The 18736-nt window shown below is 24.5% G+C and overlaps 1 protein-coding gene across 1 annotated transcript in view; it reads right to left on the minus strand.

Annotated features, from left to right (window-relative positions):
• The window catches only part of LOC145844642 (short transient receptor potential channel 5-like), a 35201-nt gene extending 18430 nt beyond the window's left edge, over window positions 1–16771 (minus strand). Inside the window, exons 1-13 of the mRNA XM_082952041.1 lie at window positions 16668–16771; window positions 16387–16480; window positions 15132–15229; window positions 14714–14923; window positions 13934–14129; window positions 13145–13285; window positions 12513–12660; window positions 11189–11317; window positions 9685–9804; window positions 8890–9078; window positions 7353–7430; window positions 6000–6102; window positions 1328–1476 (exon numbers count right to left, since the gene is read on the minus strand). Coding sequence (XP_082808167.1) covers window positions 1328–1476; window positions 6000–6102; window positions 7353–7430; window positions 8890–9078; window positions 9685–9804; window positions 11189–11317; window positions 12513–12660; window positions 13145–13285; window positions 13934–14129; window positions 14714–14923; window positions 15132–15229; window positions 16387–16397 — 1572 coding nt within the window. The 5' untranslated portion in view covers window positions 16398–16480; window positions 16668–16771. The remainder of the gene's footprint in view (window positions 1–1327; window positions 1477–5999; window positions 6103–7352; window positions 7431–8889; window positions 9079–9684; window positions 9805–11188; window positions 11318–12512; window positions 12661–13144; window positions 13286–13933; window positions 14130–14713; window positions 14924–15131; window positions 15230–16386; window positions 16481–16667) is intronic.
• Window positions 16772–18736: the final 1965 nt, after the last annotated feature.

The following is an 18736-nucleotide window of genomic DNA, read 5'->3' on the forward strand; positions in this document are numbered from 1 at the left end:
CTAAGGTAGTAAACTTTTGTTACTCTTTATGATATATTACCAATTATTATCTATAAAAAAACTTTTATAACAATAGATTTTATAGTCCGTAACCTACATAAATATTTTTTTTTCTGACTATTAATGTTATGACGTTCTAAATCTAAAAATATATGATGCTGAAGAACAAAGGAAAGTTAAAACGTATTATATACAGTTTTTGAATTAGAATGAACTTGAGTATTAGTATATTTCTTACTTTAGTCTAGATAACGTTTCCCAAGGTGACTGTTAAACACTAGTTTAAGAAATTTTTACAAAACCAATATATACTTTTACATTCAAAAAGACATGGAAATAAAGTAAACACATTACACTACCTATAGTATTAAAACCGAAATTAAGATAATTCAATAACCGTATTTAAATTGTTTCGATGTTAACTTTTTAGATACTATTATACAATAATAATTTATATAAACATAGGAACTAATTGTTATAAACTACCAAAATCTAAACTTATGGCAATAGTATTTAATGACCAAAAACAGCTTGTTTTATTCAAGCTTGCATAAATTTATTGAAGAAGAGAAATGTTTAAAATAGTAATTTAGAAAACGTTTAAGTTTACTTAAGTCATGTTAAACAAAGTTTCTTCGAACAGACAAAACCAGTTGGGTGAACAAATAAAAATGTCAATACAGTTTTTTCTCTTTAACTTAATGGATGCAAACATAAGTGGTCTAATATTTAACTATGAACGCAGTTTTTTCAGTAACTTAAGTTTATTATAATTGATTGTAAATCTAGGCATATAGTATCTTTTTTACAAAAAATTTTTCATATACCTTGTACTTTCATATATGATTGATCTATTTTTCTTTTTAAGTTAGCATACAATTAGTATTTACGGAATCACTATATAAATAGTTGGATATGTAAAATGACATTAGTTATTACCCAGTTTAGCATGCAACTGATCCATTGTGTAATTTTTACATTTAACATAAAGAGGATTTTCAAACCTATAAAGTTTTAATAAAAGAAAGATGGGTTTAAATCCTACAAATATTTATTAAATTTTGAAATTTATATGTTTTTTTTTTATTATCACTTCATATTTTATTTAAAACTAAAGTAGGTGATTAATAACTAAAGTTTACAAAAATTGAAATATTTTTTATCGAGTGAAACATTTAAAAAAAAGTTGTACTCTTGATTAAATTTTACTACAAGTTACATATTAAAAGCATTTTCAAAATACATTAAGTCTCGAAATATTATCTTATTTTTCGTCAATGTTTCTGTCAAAACATCTATTAAAGTTAGAAATGCACCATAAAGAAACCTGCAAGGGTCCAAATTTTCTATTGACGCGGAGAACTTCTAATATTCGGAAATGAATCATGATATAAGCGATTGAAATGCAAATATCAGATAATTGCAAAGCATTCCACCCGTCACCATCCCTCACTCGTTTTTCGTCATCGTCGAAATCTACTGAAATTTCTAGTTAAATTAAAAACAGTAGCTAAACAAACGTTTGTAAATTATTTTAAAAGTTAATATCAAGCAAGTCGTAAAAAACGGGGTCAAAAAAAACTTAAATTTACAATGTTTCGAAAAGTTGTATCTTAAAATGTTTTTTTTATTATCAAGCAAGCGCTAGAATACAAGGTTTAAAAAGAATTCAATATTTAAAATACCAAGCAAGCTGTAAAACACGGGGTCAAAAAACAACTTCTAATTTACAATGTTTTTAATATCAAGAAAGACGTAAAGTATGGGGTCAAAAATTTATATTCAAGCAATAATAACAGGAGAATAGATTAAAAAAAAAACTAAAACTACTTTAAAGCTTGAAAAAATCAAAACAAATGACATCCGATTTCAACTTACAATTATCATACGACCAGTTTTTGAAAATAAAAAAAGACAAAAAAATTTAGAACAAAAAAAATGAAGAAGATAAAAAAATTAGTCTTCATAGTTAAAGAAAATTATTAAGTCTTTAAAATATAAACACAACTTTTCATACTAAGTAAAATTTCATTTGTAAAACCAGCAGATTTAAGACAGATTTTAAACAAGTACAGTCAATTGCCAAACGTAAACAAACAAAGACTATTTTTAGTAAAGAATGCAAAAAGTTTGCACTATGTGGAAGTCACGGTCGACCTAAAAATATGGTGTTAGATAAAGATTTTTTATTTATTTTAGATAAAATATTAAAACCAAACCTGAACAGTAAGAATTTTGGGATTTACGCAGCATTATCATAAACTGTGATAGTAATTACGTGGGAAAAAAAAAAGTCTCAGTACTAGATGGACAGCTCATAGGAGTTTGAATTGGAATATAACTCAGAAGATGTTTCAGATGAATCTGATTTTTACAAACATTACTTTTACGACAAAAAAAATATTCTAGAAAAATCTAACATTAATTGTGCATACAAAGTTGCTTCCTTAGAACAGCTAAGTTTTTAGAATCTAAACAAGGGTTTCCCAAACTTTTTTTTTCAAAGTCCCCCTTTAGAGAAATTAAAAAGCTACGGCCCCTTTAAACAAGATTACTCAAAAATATACTATTAAAAACACCTAAGGCTTTTTTTTTGCTCTTCATCTGCAACTCCAGAATATCTAGTATAAGTTTCAGAACCACCATTTAAAACACCTAAGACTTTTTTTTGCTCTTCATCTACAACTCCAGAATATCTAGTAAAAGTTTCAAATTATGACCTCATAGCCCCCCTGTGGCTCCTTTACTGCTCATAGCCTCCACCTTTGGACCCTTTGATGCTCCCTGAGTATCTGTCATGAAAAGCCCGCTTTGGGAAATCCTGATCTAAATTATAAATTATTTGTTGATGATTGCCGAAATAAATACTGGCTAAAACTGATCAAACGAGCGCAGACTATAATCTCACAATAAGCTGACAATGTCTGAGGCGTTGGACTGTGAATGATTTAGCTGTGTCATTTTTTCAACTTTACCCACAAACGGTCGCTTTAGTGCTTTGTACTTAAGCCCGCTTGTTTAAAATCACAATAACGGTTTCTTGCGACTATTCCTGCCTGATGAGTCCTAATAAGGACGAAACCGGTCGTAGGATTGTCCCGAATGCTGTTGTTGTTGATCTTTCGGTAAAGTTCATTGTTTGTATATATTGTTTACTAAACTATAAAGAAAAGTTTTGGATCGATATACTGAAATCAAATATAAACTTGGAAAAAACACGATACAGTGATTTGTAAAAAAGTAAGATAGTAAAAGTATATTTTAGTAAGGTGTTGTTTTCTTGTTATTCATATATTTATTATGTGTTTAACTTTGTTAGTGTATTATTTTATATATTATTTATGAAATAAATTTTGAATTTTATAAGTGTTTATCTCAATAGAGATTATTGTTTGTTTAATTTTATGTTAGTTGTCTTAGTTTTAATTCTATTATTAGGATTTTACATATGTTTTAAACTTATTGGTTTGTAAAATTTTTGATATTTTTTGCAGCCGTTTATTTTATTGAAAATATCTTAATAATTGATGAAAGCTTTGAATAAGATAGTTTGGTGTATTTAAATTAAATAGTTTGTTTTAAAGTACTAGAGCATTAAAAAAAAATTATTAAATAAACATTATCATGACTTCAATTTTAACGTTTATCGTTAAAATTACATGCCGAATGTTAAAAATACATACAAAAGATGATTATCATTACAAAAGCGATTCTTAAGTGGACCTACAACTGAAAAAAAACATTTTTGAAACTTTTTTTTTTTAATTTAAGGTTAGAAAGCCAAAATTCTTCTGCACTTTGCGCTTGAAACCAATTTATTGTTTGTCAGTTCGCGAAAGGCAACATAAAAGTTTTTTTTCATAAACTAAGTTTTGACTTCATTAAAAGTTTGAAAATCAATCGTGAAAGATAAAACTATTTTAATCTAAAAACACTCATTTTCTTTTCTCATATTTTCATAACTACACTTTTAATTTTCTGTGATGATTTTGATTAGTACTTAAATATAGAAATTGTTTCGTCTCTTGCAAAGTCAAAGAATATTTTTTTGGTCTTAATCTAATAAACATTCGAACAATGTAAAAAAAACCCTATTTAAGACAATAAAAAATTTATATTAAAACAGTTCTCTGACCTAGTGAATTATAATAAATATAACATAGAATTGTCTCTATATACAACTTTTTTTAATTTTAAGGATACTTGTTGATTTTAATATACTGCTTTAGCCGATGGTACGGCATATATACCTTTTATAATTTTTTTATCAATAAAGTTAAGAAGAACATTTTTTTGAGTCATAAAAAAATATATGTTATATGCTTAACATCTACGAGCTGTTACTTTTAAATAAATACAAAAAAGATTAATTTGTTTTTTAACTTTAAATATTTCTATTATCTCCCAAAAAATGCATATAGCAACAACATATCGGAAGTTTTCTACTTCTTCCTGATTTAGTCTGAGTTAGTCTGATAGCTTTAGTTTAAAAGACTTTTTTAGTCTAGTTTGAAAAATTCAGTAGATGATTTTTTGGGCTACATTAGAATTTAATAATTTGTAAGATTCATTGTCTATTTCCAGTTGAACATTATTCTGATCCACTGTGTATTTAAAGTATATTTAAACGACCCTTTTTTAACATTAAACATTTTCTTTTTTAAAACACTATGCTGACAGAAAATGATTAGAAAGAAATGTATGCAGGTGGTTAAATCAGTTTTTGTTGAACAAACAATAACTATAACTATACAAAAACCTTTAGCTTTAAATTTTTTCTTTAAAAAAAATAAATTTGAGATTTTTACATAACATCTTTACTAGAGATTTTGTATACATTGCTTCTAATTAGCTGTAAAAAAGTCTAGTTCCATTAGAGTAATTTTACAATGCTCGAGTAGCAAGTAGAGCGATTAATTCAATCACTAACAATCGCTACAAATTTAAGTAGCTTTTAGCTTTTTAATAAATAAATTTTAAAACATTCTAAAGAGTTAGGTCTTGACAGTTAAAATGTTATTTTTAGTACTTTATATTTATATTTTTATACTTTTAAAGCATGTTAAAAAAACTATAAGATAATAAAAAGTTACAAAGAAATTTATACTAAAAATATGACAATAAAACCTTTTAAAAGTTATAATGCCAAATTTTGTTTTATAAAAAACTACACATATACAGAAGTCTAAATATTTATGATAAACTAGACTTTTGCAATTTTAAATCTTTTTTTTACTTTACGATTGCAATATCTCTAACATAACCTATTTACAAGGCTACTTTTCTTTTATGACAAAATTTCTATTAAAAAAAAAACTTATTAATAGTTTTATTCATTGTAAAATATTAATTACATCAATTCATTTTACAAATAAAGCTTGTTTTTTTTTTCTTTTCAACATTAGTTGTTATTTTATACTTTAAAATCTGGTTTTATCCAAACAAGCTTAGCTATGGCTTCAATGAAAAACAACAAATAAAAAATATTGAATTAAAAAACAACAATTGTATTAAAACATATTTAATTACACTACCGTATCATTGTTAGCTTTTTGTAATATTTGACTTTTTAAATTAAATTTAGCCTCTTACATATGATTTTATAAACCCAAAACAAGGTTAAAAAACAAACATCTAATGTATTTTTAATTAAAACAAATTCTAGTTTTAGCACTTATACCATAAAATAAACATTTATCTGTATAAACTACTTAAAGCTATCAACTTTACTAAAAATGATACATTGTTAGAAATATTTTGAAAAAAAAAAAAGGTCTTTTAAAAGATGTTTAATGTAATTTTAATTAACAATATATGATTGTACTATAAAGCAAGCATTATCAAAAGTTGTTTTGATTAGTTGCTTTATTTTTTGTATAAGAGTAAACGATCCTTTATATAACTAAATATCTATATTGTTAAACAAAACAGCTAATTAAGTTTAGAGATTTTAATTAAAAAAAAATTGTTTATAATTATTTCTAAAAAAACAAGTTTACCTCGATAATTATGAACCGCCCGAAATATTATATACAACGTGTACGTTACAATTGTTACTAGGTCGTTTAAGTTCCAAGGATCAAGAAAATATTCTTTTAAACTCTGTTTTACATAAAAGTAAATTTAGCAAAGTAAGTATAAGTTACTGTTTATTGAGCGATAAAAGAAAAGCTTTCGAAAATTGTGATCTAAGGACCTGGTGTACGAAAGAACCCCTTTTGGTCACCACTATATAGTAGTACACCATATCCAGTAGTACACAATATATCTAAATTTAATATTTCTAAATTCATAAAAAACCCATTTATTAATTTAAAAGTAGAATTTTCTGCAATAATTTTAATTCTAAATATAATTAATCATCATGACATAAAAACAAAGCAAACTTATAACATAAAACTTTAAGAATTTAAAAATACATACTTTGAAAACACAAATTAAAAACAAAATAGTGTAATCTAAACTAAGAAAATATTAAACAATATGTCTAAAACCATCTATTTAAAATTTTTCAAATCTGTTTTGATCATTAATAGTTGTTATCAGTTATTTTTGAATTCATTTCAAGTTTTGGTTATTCAAAATATTTCCGGTTTTAAATATTTAAAGAAAATATAAATCATTACTGTAATAAAATTACTGCAGTGGTCTTCTTAGTGACCAAGAAATTTTTATATGGGTGCACGAAATTAATTTTAAAACTTACCTAGAAATTCTGAAGTTAATGATGAAAAACAAAAAAAAAATTGGAATGCTTGCAGGAATTTTTATAAATTTAATTTAGATACTTAGGAAAAAGTTTTCAATGTTACAGTAGGTATTTTCAAGACAAAAAAAAATCTTATTGGCGCATCTTTAGGGAGTTTTGACCGTTTGAGTGCACATTTTTTATTCTAATTACGTGTGCAAAATTTCGATTACTGTTAAGACCACTGGCTAATTTTACTTAATTCTGTTAAATTTAAGTTTTGTTTTCTTAAAGTTTGTAAAATATAGTTTTATTTTAGTTTATCACGAATGATCCTTATTGTGTTAAATAAAATTGTTAAAATTTATTATTTTAGATATATTGACTGGTAATAAGTTTAAAGTTTCTACTCAAGTATATAAGGCGACACGAGCTATTTTGTTAGCCAATGTCAAGTTTCTTGGTCATAGAAAAAATATATATAGTCATTACAACGAGTCTTTAGAAAGTTTAGGCAATGTTATTCTAAAACTATAAAGTTTCTTTAGATCTTTACTCCTTGAGTATTAGTTTTATGTTTTTCGAAATACTTCTTCTAAACTATTACTTTCAAACTAATGAAAACTAATTTATTCTTCCTTTAAACAAAAAAGTAAAAACAAACTTCGGTTCTAATCTCACTCAACTCTTGTATAGCTTTTCCAATAACCCAAGAGTAACCAGCAACCAAAATCCAAGAAAGCTGTTAAAAAAGATATAAAGTAAAAAATATATTAGCAAGTTTAAACAAAAATATTTAGACACTATAACTACAGTTAAAAAAAAATATCATGTAAAAAATTAGAAAAGTATTAGTATATTATACCATAAAAAGGTACAAAAAAGAATTATTTGTCCTAGACAAAACGTTTAACTGTGTCCAGCTAGTGTACAACTCGACACATTTTTTTCAGCGCTTTGTTTGTAGTTGAATAAACTATTATTTTTTTATTAAAAAACTTTAATTAAATAAATAAAATAAGTTTTATAACTTTCACTTTTAACAAAAATAAGTAAAAAGTGGACATTTTTTTACGAGTTAAATTTATAACATAAAATTCAAAAATTTAAGTAGACTATTTTTGTAATAAAACATATAAAAAGAATTTAGATTTAAAGTTACAACTTTTGATAGCATATGTTATTGAAAAAGTATTTTTCTCTTTAAAAATTGAAAAAACACTTAATGGTTTACCATACCAGGCGAAGAGTAAGATGGCATCTAATATACTTCCACATAATTACTTTTGGGTTGGGTAATTAGTAAAACTGAATACTTAACTTAATTATGTTATCTTTTTATTTTAGTACTGTATTTTTAATTTTTTTGTAATAACTTATTTTTTGGCTCTTCAACTATTCTTGCTATTTGCACCTTTTTACTTTATTACAATATTAGTCTATAAAATTGTAAAAATTAATTTTAGCAAAGTTTTTTTTGTATAAAGCTCTATGAACTTATAACTATACTTTTACTCTTGTAAAAATAAGAAATATATACTACATCACAATTGCAGTACACGATGAAAATGTTCTTTAATAAAAATTTATATTGACATTTAAGTACTTTTAAAACTAGATTTTTGTTTTTGTTGCGTTTTAATTAACTTTTGTGGTTTATTAAACTTTACTGAGTTAAAGTTTAACCTCAATTAAAAAAACGCCACTGATCTGAAATTAAATGAAGATAACCTAAGTAATTAGAAATTTCTTTATTATAATTTTAAGTACTTAACAAATACAATTGAGATAAACAAAAGCTCAACAAACCATATTTATATAAAAATAGCTTTAGATTAATCTTAACACCTAAAACGAGTATTAGTTCTTAATAGTATTTTTAGGACTAAATATTACTTTGTACAGGTGTTTTTAATTTATTAAGTGTTAGAAATTAGGAAAAAAATGTTTTAACATAACTTGTATCTTCTAAATACTAAATCTTATTTAAAACAAGTTATCAATATTCAAAACCAGAAAATGTACAAGAAATTGTACAATGAAACATATTTTTAGTATTAGTTAACTTTAAAAATTATATGTACCGTAAATTAACCGTGATTAGTTTTCAACCAATTAACCTTATTTTCATAATTCAAAATAAAATATATTACAAAAATACACATGTATTACAGAAATTCAATTTAATAAACTTAACAAACGTTTTCACTGGGTCCTGTTTCATTCTGTATGTGGACAGTGTTCCAAATAAGTAAGGTCACAAAGTAAACCTCAGACATTATCCAACACCAGAACTTAACTGTTGGATTTTTCATCAAGCATCCCGCAGATGACGATGGCGTAATCATGTATGCCAGTGCAAGAAAAGGGTAGATTAAACCGAGAAAAGTCTGTTTGTTTCATTTTAATATTAACGTATATCAGTCTTTAATTTTTCGTTATGTTTAAAACTAATTTAAACTTTAATAAAAAAATGTTTTTATATAGCTTCATGCGCTCGAGTGGTCTTTAAATTCAGCTTAATAAACTAAATTAATTTAAACATTTAAAAATTATTTATTCAATTTTTATATTTAGATAAAACGAAACAAAAGCTTAAATATTATTTATTACAAAAAAATATTAAATCCCGCGCTTTAAATGTAAAAGATGTTTATGTTTAATCAGTAAAAAAAAATACTCTTGAGAGAAAACTAAAGTTAAGTTAAAAGCTATATCGAAAAAATTTTAAAGATAAGTTATTCTTAGTTTTTCTAAACTCTATCTCGCATATAATAAATGACTTTATAAAAGACATATTAACCAAAATAAGATGTTAATTGCTTTACAATAAGCTTTTACGTCTTATTTTGTAGATTTTATGATAAACTGATTGCGGTAAAAATTGTTACGCGATAAAAGCAAGCAAAAATGTAAGTACTTTTTTAGTTACATTAGTTATACTTTAGGAAATTCTCTCTCAAAAGTAAGCAAGTTAGAATAAAAAAACAACTTACTTGAACGAAAACTGCATTAAATCCTTTAATTTGCCTAAATATTTTTCCTTTTTGTATATATATTAAAGCAATTTGTGCGTTGTCAGATGTTACAAAATCTTTCATTTCATTTTTTACCGCCTGTTATGAAACACTAATTAAAATTACCCAGCTGCTAATTAAAGTAATTAACAGATAGTATGGAATGTACTAAATTTTTGATTTTGTTCAAGCAAAATACGTTTTAAAGCACAATTACAGTGTTTTTATTAAAGTCTATTTTTGACCTTTTACTTTATTATACTTTTGTATACTGTTAAAAAAAAAACATTTCAAAATGATATTTTTAACGTTTTCATTCTATTAAGATTTCATAGTATTTCAAAAAAAGTAATTGTAGAGGAGTTAGGTTTTTTATGGAGGTATTTGTTTCAATTGATTTCAAAAAAAAAAAAAAACTCTGTTAATTGAAATATCATTATATTTACACTTTAATTGTGGAAGTCGTTCTTTTCATTTATAAAAATATTAAGTAATACGCCAATAAAAGTGTTTATCGTTAAAAACTATTTTTAGATTAATTTTAGTTTATTAATAAATATTTACTTGAAGTAAGAATCTTAATATTGTAACATATTGTTTCTAAGAAGAAACTAGATATAAAACACAATAAAGCTCTGTTTAAATGTATTTTAAAAGAAATCTTTTATAAGATAACTTCTAACGAATTCGTAAATTTAAACATTTAAACAATTATCTATTTTTGACCTGGGATTTGTCATATTTTACTAAGTACTTAAGAGTCAGAGTTTTAATCATTTAAAAAATACATACTTTTTCAAAGGTCACAATGTTTTATTAGTTTAGTTTTTCATTTGATTTATAACTACATTTACTATATGAGTTTTAATTTGCATTAACAAACATAACTTGTTTAAAAATATTCAAAACCTAGAAGCATTATATAACACTACTTTTCGTTTGTAGGTATAATGTTAAATTGAATAAAGTTTTAATATTCATAGTTTTATAATATATGTCTTTTATGTATTTAAAAACAAGAACTCTTAGAGAAAAAATTTGTTATTTTTTTGTATTCTTTTTTCTAGTATGTTGATTAACACCTGTAGCTATAAATAAATCGTAACTCCTTATAAATAGTCGGTTTTTAGCTGATAGACTGCTTTATAAATTGCAAAAAATTTAGATTTCTAAAATTTAGAAAGACAAAAAAAACTAAAATAAAGCTGTAGTGTATTTTTCAAACTGCTTAATAGCCTACTTAGCAAGTAAGTTAAAACATCAATTGTGGACTTTAAAAAGTTTTGGAATTAAAGTTACAGAGAAATTTAGAAAAACAACGAGATCAAAACAGTACTATAGTATAAACAGAATAAGTCTAGGTTGTTACTAAATAGTTTAGTAATTAGATGATAGATTATTATTTTATATTGAAAGTAATATTTAGCGCAAGATGGTGTACTTCATAGGTAATTTTGAATAGAATTAATGAAAACAGTTTTACCTTTTTTAAAGGTTTCAGAAGGTGTTTATTACAGCTGTCGTTTGTGTTTATGTCAAAGTACGTATCATCATTGTCATCTGATAGTGAGAAACTCATGAGGTCTGCTAATTCTATAGATGACCGTACTTCCTATTTTTTATAGAAAAAAGTGCCAAAAGCAATATTAACCAAAACATACTTTATATTTTTAAAATAGTATCAGTTTAGAAATAAATTCATAAAATTTGTATAAACTATCAGTACAATCCATCATAAATCTTTGTTAATAAGGAGAACTAAAAAAGCAAGTAAACCAAAAAAATGCAATATAGCTGTCTTCATTAACGCTATAAAAATTATTAAAATTAAAGTAATACTGTTAAAAATCGGCTAAGAAACAATAAAACAGCTCCCTTAATGCTTTATATCGTTCATATTCTACTAGTACATATATGAATGATTAACTAAAAGCACATAAACTTTATTCTGTAGTTTTAACGTTAAGTAAGTTAAAGTATTTCTGAAAATATAGTAATTTTAAAAAACTAAACTACCAAGTTTTGGTTTCTATTTACCAAAAGCAATTGGTGTTGAAAATAATAAAGTCGTTATATTTAACATCTTATAGTGAAAATATACATCTTTTTAAGATGTCCCTATTTTTAGAAATGTTTAAATTTTAAAACAGTTAAACAACCTAAGTTTATAAATTTGAAAGTATTTCCGACCAATTTATTAACTTTGTAATTTTGTTTATTTTTTAATTAAGTAAATTAAACTTATGTTTAAAAAAGTTAAAGTTTTACTAATTTCACGATACGTTTATTAAACATTCAAAACAATTAATCTCTACATAAAAGCTTGTTTTTAATACTGTAATTGAATAAAAAAATATTATAACAGTATTCATTAACGCTTTATCTTTATAGCTTAATTAGAATGTGCAACTAGTGCTTTAAGTAATCCTCGCCTAAACTATAATAACTTAACAAAGCTTTTAGGAATTTACCATAAAATGATTGATTGATATTTTTATTGTTACATATAATTGAGTAGAAGTTCAAAGATAAAAATTTATAATTTACGAAAAATGTTAAATAAGGTTAGGTTAAATTGCGTTGTAGGAAAAAGTATTAATTAAAAAAAGCTTGTGCTTGTCGTAAACAAACTAAGTATTACCTTATAAATCATAGATGATGTTAAAAAGTATTTTATTTTGATTAAATAAAAACTGTATTTAAATTAACTACTTAAAGTAAGATAAAAATTGCATACTGAAAATTTTATTTAATTTACATAAAAATACAATAAAATAAATGCTAGTCTTATTATTATTTTTACTTACAGTTAAAAGTTCGACAGCAAAGTTTTCAAAAGTCAGTGCCATTTCTGAGTACTTTTCTTCAACTTCTTGTTCTAGTTTTGCTAATTTTCTCATTTTTCCAAACAAATCCATTGAAACATTAAGTGGATCCCATGACATTCCCTTGTGTCTACAAAAAAAAAGCAGACTTTATCTAAAAAAAAATTTTTATTCATATTTAAAATATAAACTATTAAAATGTCTAGAGCTATATGTTACAAAAATAAAACAATACTTATCTTAAAACTTATACTACATCAAAACGTTTTAGATTTTAAGTTGTATCAAATATTTATAAACTTTGTGTATACAAACTAATGTAACAAAAACATAGACAACTTCTTACTTATTTATTAGTACTTTTTATTTTTTGTAAATACTGTGTACTTAGCGATAAAATTTGTTTATTATAAGTTGTTGTTTTTTTTATTTTATAACATTTAAAAGCTGTTTAAAATACAAAAAAGATCTTGTAAATAAATATTTGTTGCTTATTTTACCTATGATTAATCGAAAAAATGTGTAAATTAACGTTTTTTTTTTTGAAATGATTAAATTTAATAAAATGTGTATTCAAAATATAGAACTGCATAACAAGTGTGTTAAAAACTAACTCAAACATTAGTAGAAGAAAAGCAGGACTAGCTTGTGCTTCATAATGAAGTATTCTCTCATTTACAGCATCCCAGGACCATTCATTTAAAGATTCGGTAACTATGTTATTATTTGATGTAAAGTCAAGTCGATGAGAGTACCTGTAAAGATTAATTTTTTATTTTATTTAGTGTGTTAAAGGTGTTAAACAGTTTTAAGTAGCGATATAATACAATTGTATGATTTGCTGTATACTTGTACTTAAACTCCGTTAACTTACTTTATGTTTAATACTATTCTTAATCAAATTTCATAGCTACCCTAGTAAATTTTTCAAATTTAAATTTTTACACTAAAGTTAAATCTAACAAAAAATATATAAAAACACGTATTTTTCGTAAAAAATTAAATTTTGTTGTATCGTATACATACAATAAACTTAAAAATAAGTCCTGCAAAAGTTGATGCATAAAGCATCAAATTGGAAACATATTTAAAATTAGTGTTTGGTTTATATTAGATATATGTTGTTCTGCATTTCTATAAAGTATCAAGCACTTTAGGTCAAATTTAAAAATTTTTTAGAATAGCTTTTCATAAAACAACTGATAAAAATTGTTAAATATAATATTTATAAATCGCTTTTATAAACATATTTAGTTTAAAAAAATGTAGGTTGATACTAACAAATCTAAAAATATAGTGTTTTTTATAAATAGATAAGAAGTGAGTTAAAGTTTGCGACATCTTAACTTAACTATAAATTTAAGCTAAAGCTCAGAACAATATTTGATTTTTAATAAACTAACTTGTAAAGCATGCTGAGAATTCTGTAGTTATTTTTGCGTGAAGCTTGCTTAAATGGGGTTAGTCCTGGATCAAAAGGTGATGTTGTCCCAAGGGGAATTTTCAGGGTTGTTTGCGGATCTTTCTCAAGTAAAATTTCAATAATTTCATACGCTTCTATTTTTATTGCATAGAATAGAGATTCACCTAAGCTCAGTTCTTAAGTGAAAAGTTTAAAGTTACATATTTTAAAAGTTCAAACAAGTAAGTGTTTTACTAACGAACTTCTATTGTAATAAAAAGTTACTTATTTGCTTTTGTTGTAACTGTTTTGGTAAACAACTTATAAATAAAAATATTGTTTAAATTAGTAAAATTTTAGACTTAAAAGACGTTAAAAACCGTGTCAATGTTTTTTAAAAGTTTTTATATGTTTTAAGCTAATATATATAGGTCTTTTACAAATAGTTTGATACTTACTTTTTACTTAAGTAATTGACCTTAATAAGTATTATGTACATGTTTATTAAATAAGAACTACATACTGAGAAGTTCTCAGTTACATGAGTAGTATCTAAAAATTTAAAAACAACAATTAAATAACACACAGGAATTGCATTTGTATAGTAATTTAATAATTTTTTAGTTAAATTTTGGTGATTCTCTGCTAAAAATCTAAATATTCTTAGTTTTAAAAAGCTTATTTTAGATAAGTCTGTTCAGGAGATGAAAAAGTATAAGTATTTTGACAAAATACAGCTTTTTTAGGCTTTATTTACTGTAAATAATTTCGTTTTACTTACCTTGAAGATCAGCCTCTAACAAAAACTTTACAATATCAACGTGACCTTGAACAATGGCTATACTTAATGCAGTTCTGTCTAATTGATCCGTGCAATTCAAGTCGAAAAATTGTGCGTAGACTAGATATTGGTTGGTCAGCCATCTTATTTTTTCCATATCTCCAACAACTGCTGCTTTTAAGAACATTAACTCTTCATCCGTGTAATTTCCTTTGTAATTAAAATATTAAAAGGTATTAAGGTTTAATCTAAAATATTAAAGGGTTTAAAAACTAAAAAAATGTTATGTATGTTTTTATCAAAACTTTTAGTGTCTTTTTTGATCAAATAAAAAGTCTTAAGAGCTACAAAACATGTTACTTTATCTGTCTAAAAACTAGCTCAACAGAAGTCATAAAATGAATATGCTTTAGTAAACCTGAAGGTTCGGGATTGAAATCACCATGTAGTGTTACATCTTGTGGAGAAGCTGGTACTCCTCTGACGCGTCTCCTTTGACTAATTCCTCTTTCTGAACTGTTTATAAAATTAAGATAGCTTTGACTTAGATAAAAATAAACACAATTTTATTTCTAACATAATTCTACTATACTGTGTATCAAAAGTATCTTTTACATTTTTTTAATTCGAATATATATATATATATTTTCTTATTGAACGATAAAAAAAGCGCTCAAAAAGTTTGATCTAAGAACCTGGTGTACAAAGGAACCTTTCGGTTATCGAGTCGTACACCACTATAACTTAACAAACGTACATATAAAATTCTTATCTTTGTAGAGACTGTTTTTGAACAAAAATGTTTTAATAATATGAAAAACTACAAACTCAACAACTAAACACATTTCAAAGCTTTATTTTGTAAGTAAAACAAAGCTTATTAAGTTAGTATAAATTATTTGATATATTTAGTAATGTAGTCAAACCACTTCGATAATCAAACCACGAGTCTTCAGTAGACTACGACCCGGGTTTCGTTCATATTGAAACTCGTAAGTCAGTCGCAACCGAAAAACCCAAGTCGTCAATCTACAAACGGTTTATGATGTTTTACCATTAAGTTACCGTTTGCTGGTATGATCAGTCACGTCAGCTTTATCTTTTTTCCGTACAACGTTTAATACATTGTCCACGAGGCGAGACAGATGGTACGCTCGTTTTGAATACGATCAAAGAAAACATCGGCTAAAGTCCAATAGAGCCTAAGCCTAGACTTTTGTTTCTTAAGTTGACAAACTCAAGATAACAGAAAGGCTTGATCACACCAATTCGATCTTTTACGTTAACTTGAGCTTTTCTCACAATACACGAAAGTCCAGGCATAGTCTCTACTATATTTTTGCCGATGCTTTCTTCGACTAAATTGATTATGAGTTATGTTTCTGAAATTTTTTTAAAACAATAAGTAAAAACTATAAAAAAATTTACTACTATTTTTTATATTTAAAAAGACTACAAAGTTGTTCTAGTTGAAAAAAAATATTAATTTATCAATTTGTCAACTTAAACAATCGTGTGGCGTTGGAATCAAACTTTTCGAAACACATTTTAAAATCAAAATAGCTAACGACATTCAATTTTTAGTTTTTAGCAGAAAAGTGTAAAATAATTACAAATGTTTCAATAACTATACTTGCTTGTCGATCACAATTAATCACTATCAAGTTACTAACTTTTCTGGCATTGAATCAACTTGAATGCTTTGATCGATTTCAGTTTCTTCTGCTTCTTTTAAATATCGGCCTAAACAGCTGCAAGGCGATTTACCTAAAAGTAACTGTTTTTTAAATCAAAAATAAATTATATATCGTAAGATAAGCAAGAAGAAGGTAAATTGTTTTTTTACATTATTACATTTAAAAGGTTGAACTGTTTTGTAAAATTTTATTTAAAAAAAAGTAAACAAATGACGAACTATTTCAATAAAAACAGTTTTAAGTTTTGAAATTCGTACTTTTTACTTTTTTTGATTTCTTTTTGTGTTTGCTAAAGCTATTGAACGTTGTTGAAACAGGTCTGAATACTTTCTTTGGTACGTTATGTTTAATAGTACTTTTAGTTTCTGTAAAAAAATTGTAAAAAATGTAAAAGATCCTAAAGTTTTTAAAGTTTTATATAGTTATACTTTTTAAATAGTCATACAACTTAAATACTTCTTTAACATTTATCCTCCAGGTTGATTGAAGTTTATTGTTTGTCAATAAGCAACTAAGTTTATATGCTACAATACCTAATTAATGTCTCATTTTTTTACTATTAGTTTAAAAAAGTTTTTAATCTGTTCAGATAGCTTAAATTCTTAACACATTTAGTATAAGTTGGGCTATGATTTTCAAAAAAGTATTAAAAATAAAATATATTACGCTTAACTTGTATAATTAACACATCAAATATTTATCGTAATTCGTGTTTCAAATTTATTTATGTTTGATTAGTTTAGGAAACTCTACATTTTAGTGAATATTACAAGCCAAATAAAAATGATTGAAAAAATAATAAACTTTTGTCGTAACTAAAAGTCTGTTTTCTGTTTAAAACGTTCAAGTATTTAATATCTTTTAATTCAAAGTATTTATTTCATAAGTTGAAAAATTTCAGACGTTTTATTGGATAAAGCTTCTTTTAAACTCTTAGTTTTTTAGTAAAAATTCAAAACTTCTACTACAAACGAACTAAATAACTAGCTACCGCTAATGTTATACTTTGTTAAAGTCATGTTTACAAAGGTTATTATAATAAGTTTATTGTCAAATTTTGTGATTTTATTGTTTTATATTACCAAAAGATGGACCAAGCTGTAGAAACATGTGTTACCTTAAGAAGTGGTAAAAAACTACTCGTTGTTGTAGAAAATAAATGTAAGAGTAGATATTTTAAGTTATTTTAAACAACTTAATATATTACTTTTAAAATAGTTATTGCATATTTAAACTGTTTAGTAACATATCACTTTATCATTAATAAGCATAGAAGCTAATCTAGTATCAAACAACTAAATTTTAGCTACAGTTATACTCAATAGTTTTACTCATAAGTATTTAATAATCTCACTCAACATTTTTACTCTAAAAAAATACTTTTAATGAATTTTACTTTGTCAAACTTTCAAGGTCTTTGTTCTTGGCCCATTAAAAGTATATGACAAACGTTATATACATTTTTTACTCAATTGATATGGTTGAACACTTTTTTTCGCTACAATATAGAAATGAATTTTGCATACAATAAATACAAGCACTACCATATCAAATTATCGTTTGTATTACATTTAAAAAGAGGTTAAACGTCAAATTTTTTAAGTTAATATACTTAAATAATAAAAAAGATAAACAAACTATTTTTATTTATAAATGGTGATTTCTCTAAAAGATACGATATGCAACACACTATTTCTTTGAATACTTATGTTTTTTGATAATGTTTTGATTTAATTGCTAAAGAATAATGTAACATAACATTTGTTTTTACTTTTGATATTATTGATCTTTTTTAAGAAGCTAAGTAACATTACAAATTCGTCCAATAAACTTTATCAAAACAAAAAATGTAATATACACAGTTTTAAAATGTTTTAAACCGAACAAAAATTGTTTAAAACTGTATGTGTTGTGTAACCAAGTTTATCTTTTTAGAACAGGTTATCAACAAAGTAGCTAAGTTTTGTAAGCTATGATTAATCAATGGAGCTCGTTGGTGAATAGCTTTTTAACTAACTATAAGAACTAAAAGAAAACTATGCTATTTTTTTTCTTATTTTATTTCAAAATTGAATTTAAAAATTAGGGTACTTTCAATATAAAATAATTTGAATGTTATATGACTTTAGATATCAGATAACAGTTTTAAATTATTTATTTTATTTTTAGTTAACTCATTATTTGAGTACTTCAATAAAACTGTAATATTTATTGATTTTATTATTTTAAAATTAAATTTTATTAGTGAAATGTGAGTTTTGTTGAAAATCTTAAGAAAATAAATTTAGATTAAAAGAAAATTTAATTACAAAATAAACTGTTTTAA

The sequence above is a fragment of the Thalia democratica genome, chromosome 9 (genome assembly GCF_965202585.1).
Source record: "Thalia democratica chromosome 9, ktThaDemo2.hap1.1, whole genome shotgun sequence".
Lineage (NCBI taxonomy): Eukaryota > Metazoa > Chordata > Thaliacea > Salpida > Salpidae > Thalia > Thalia democratica.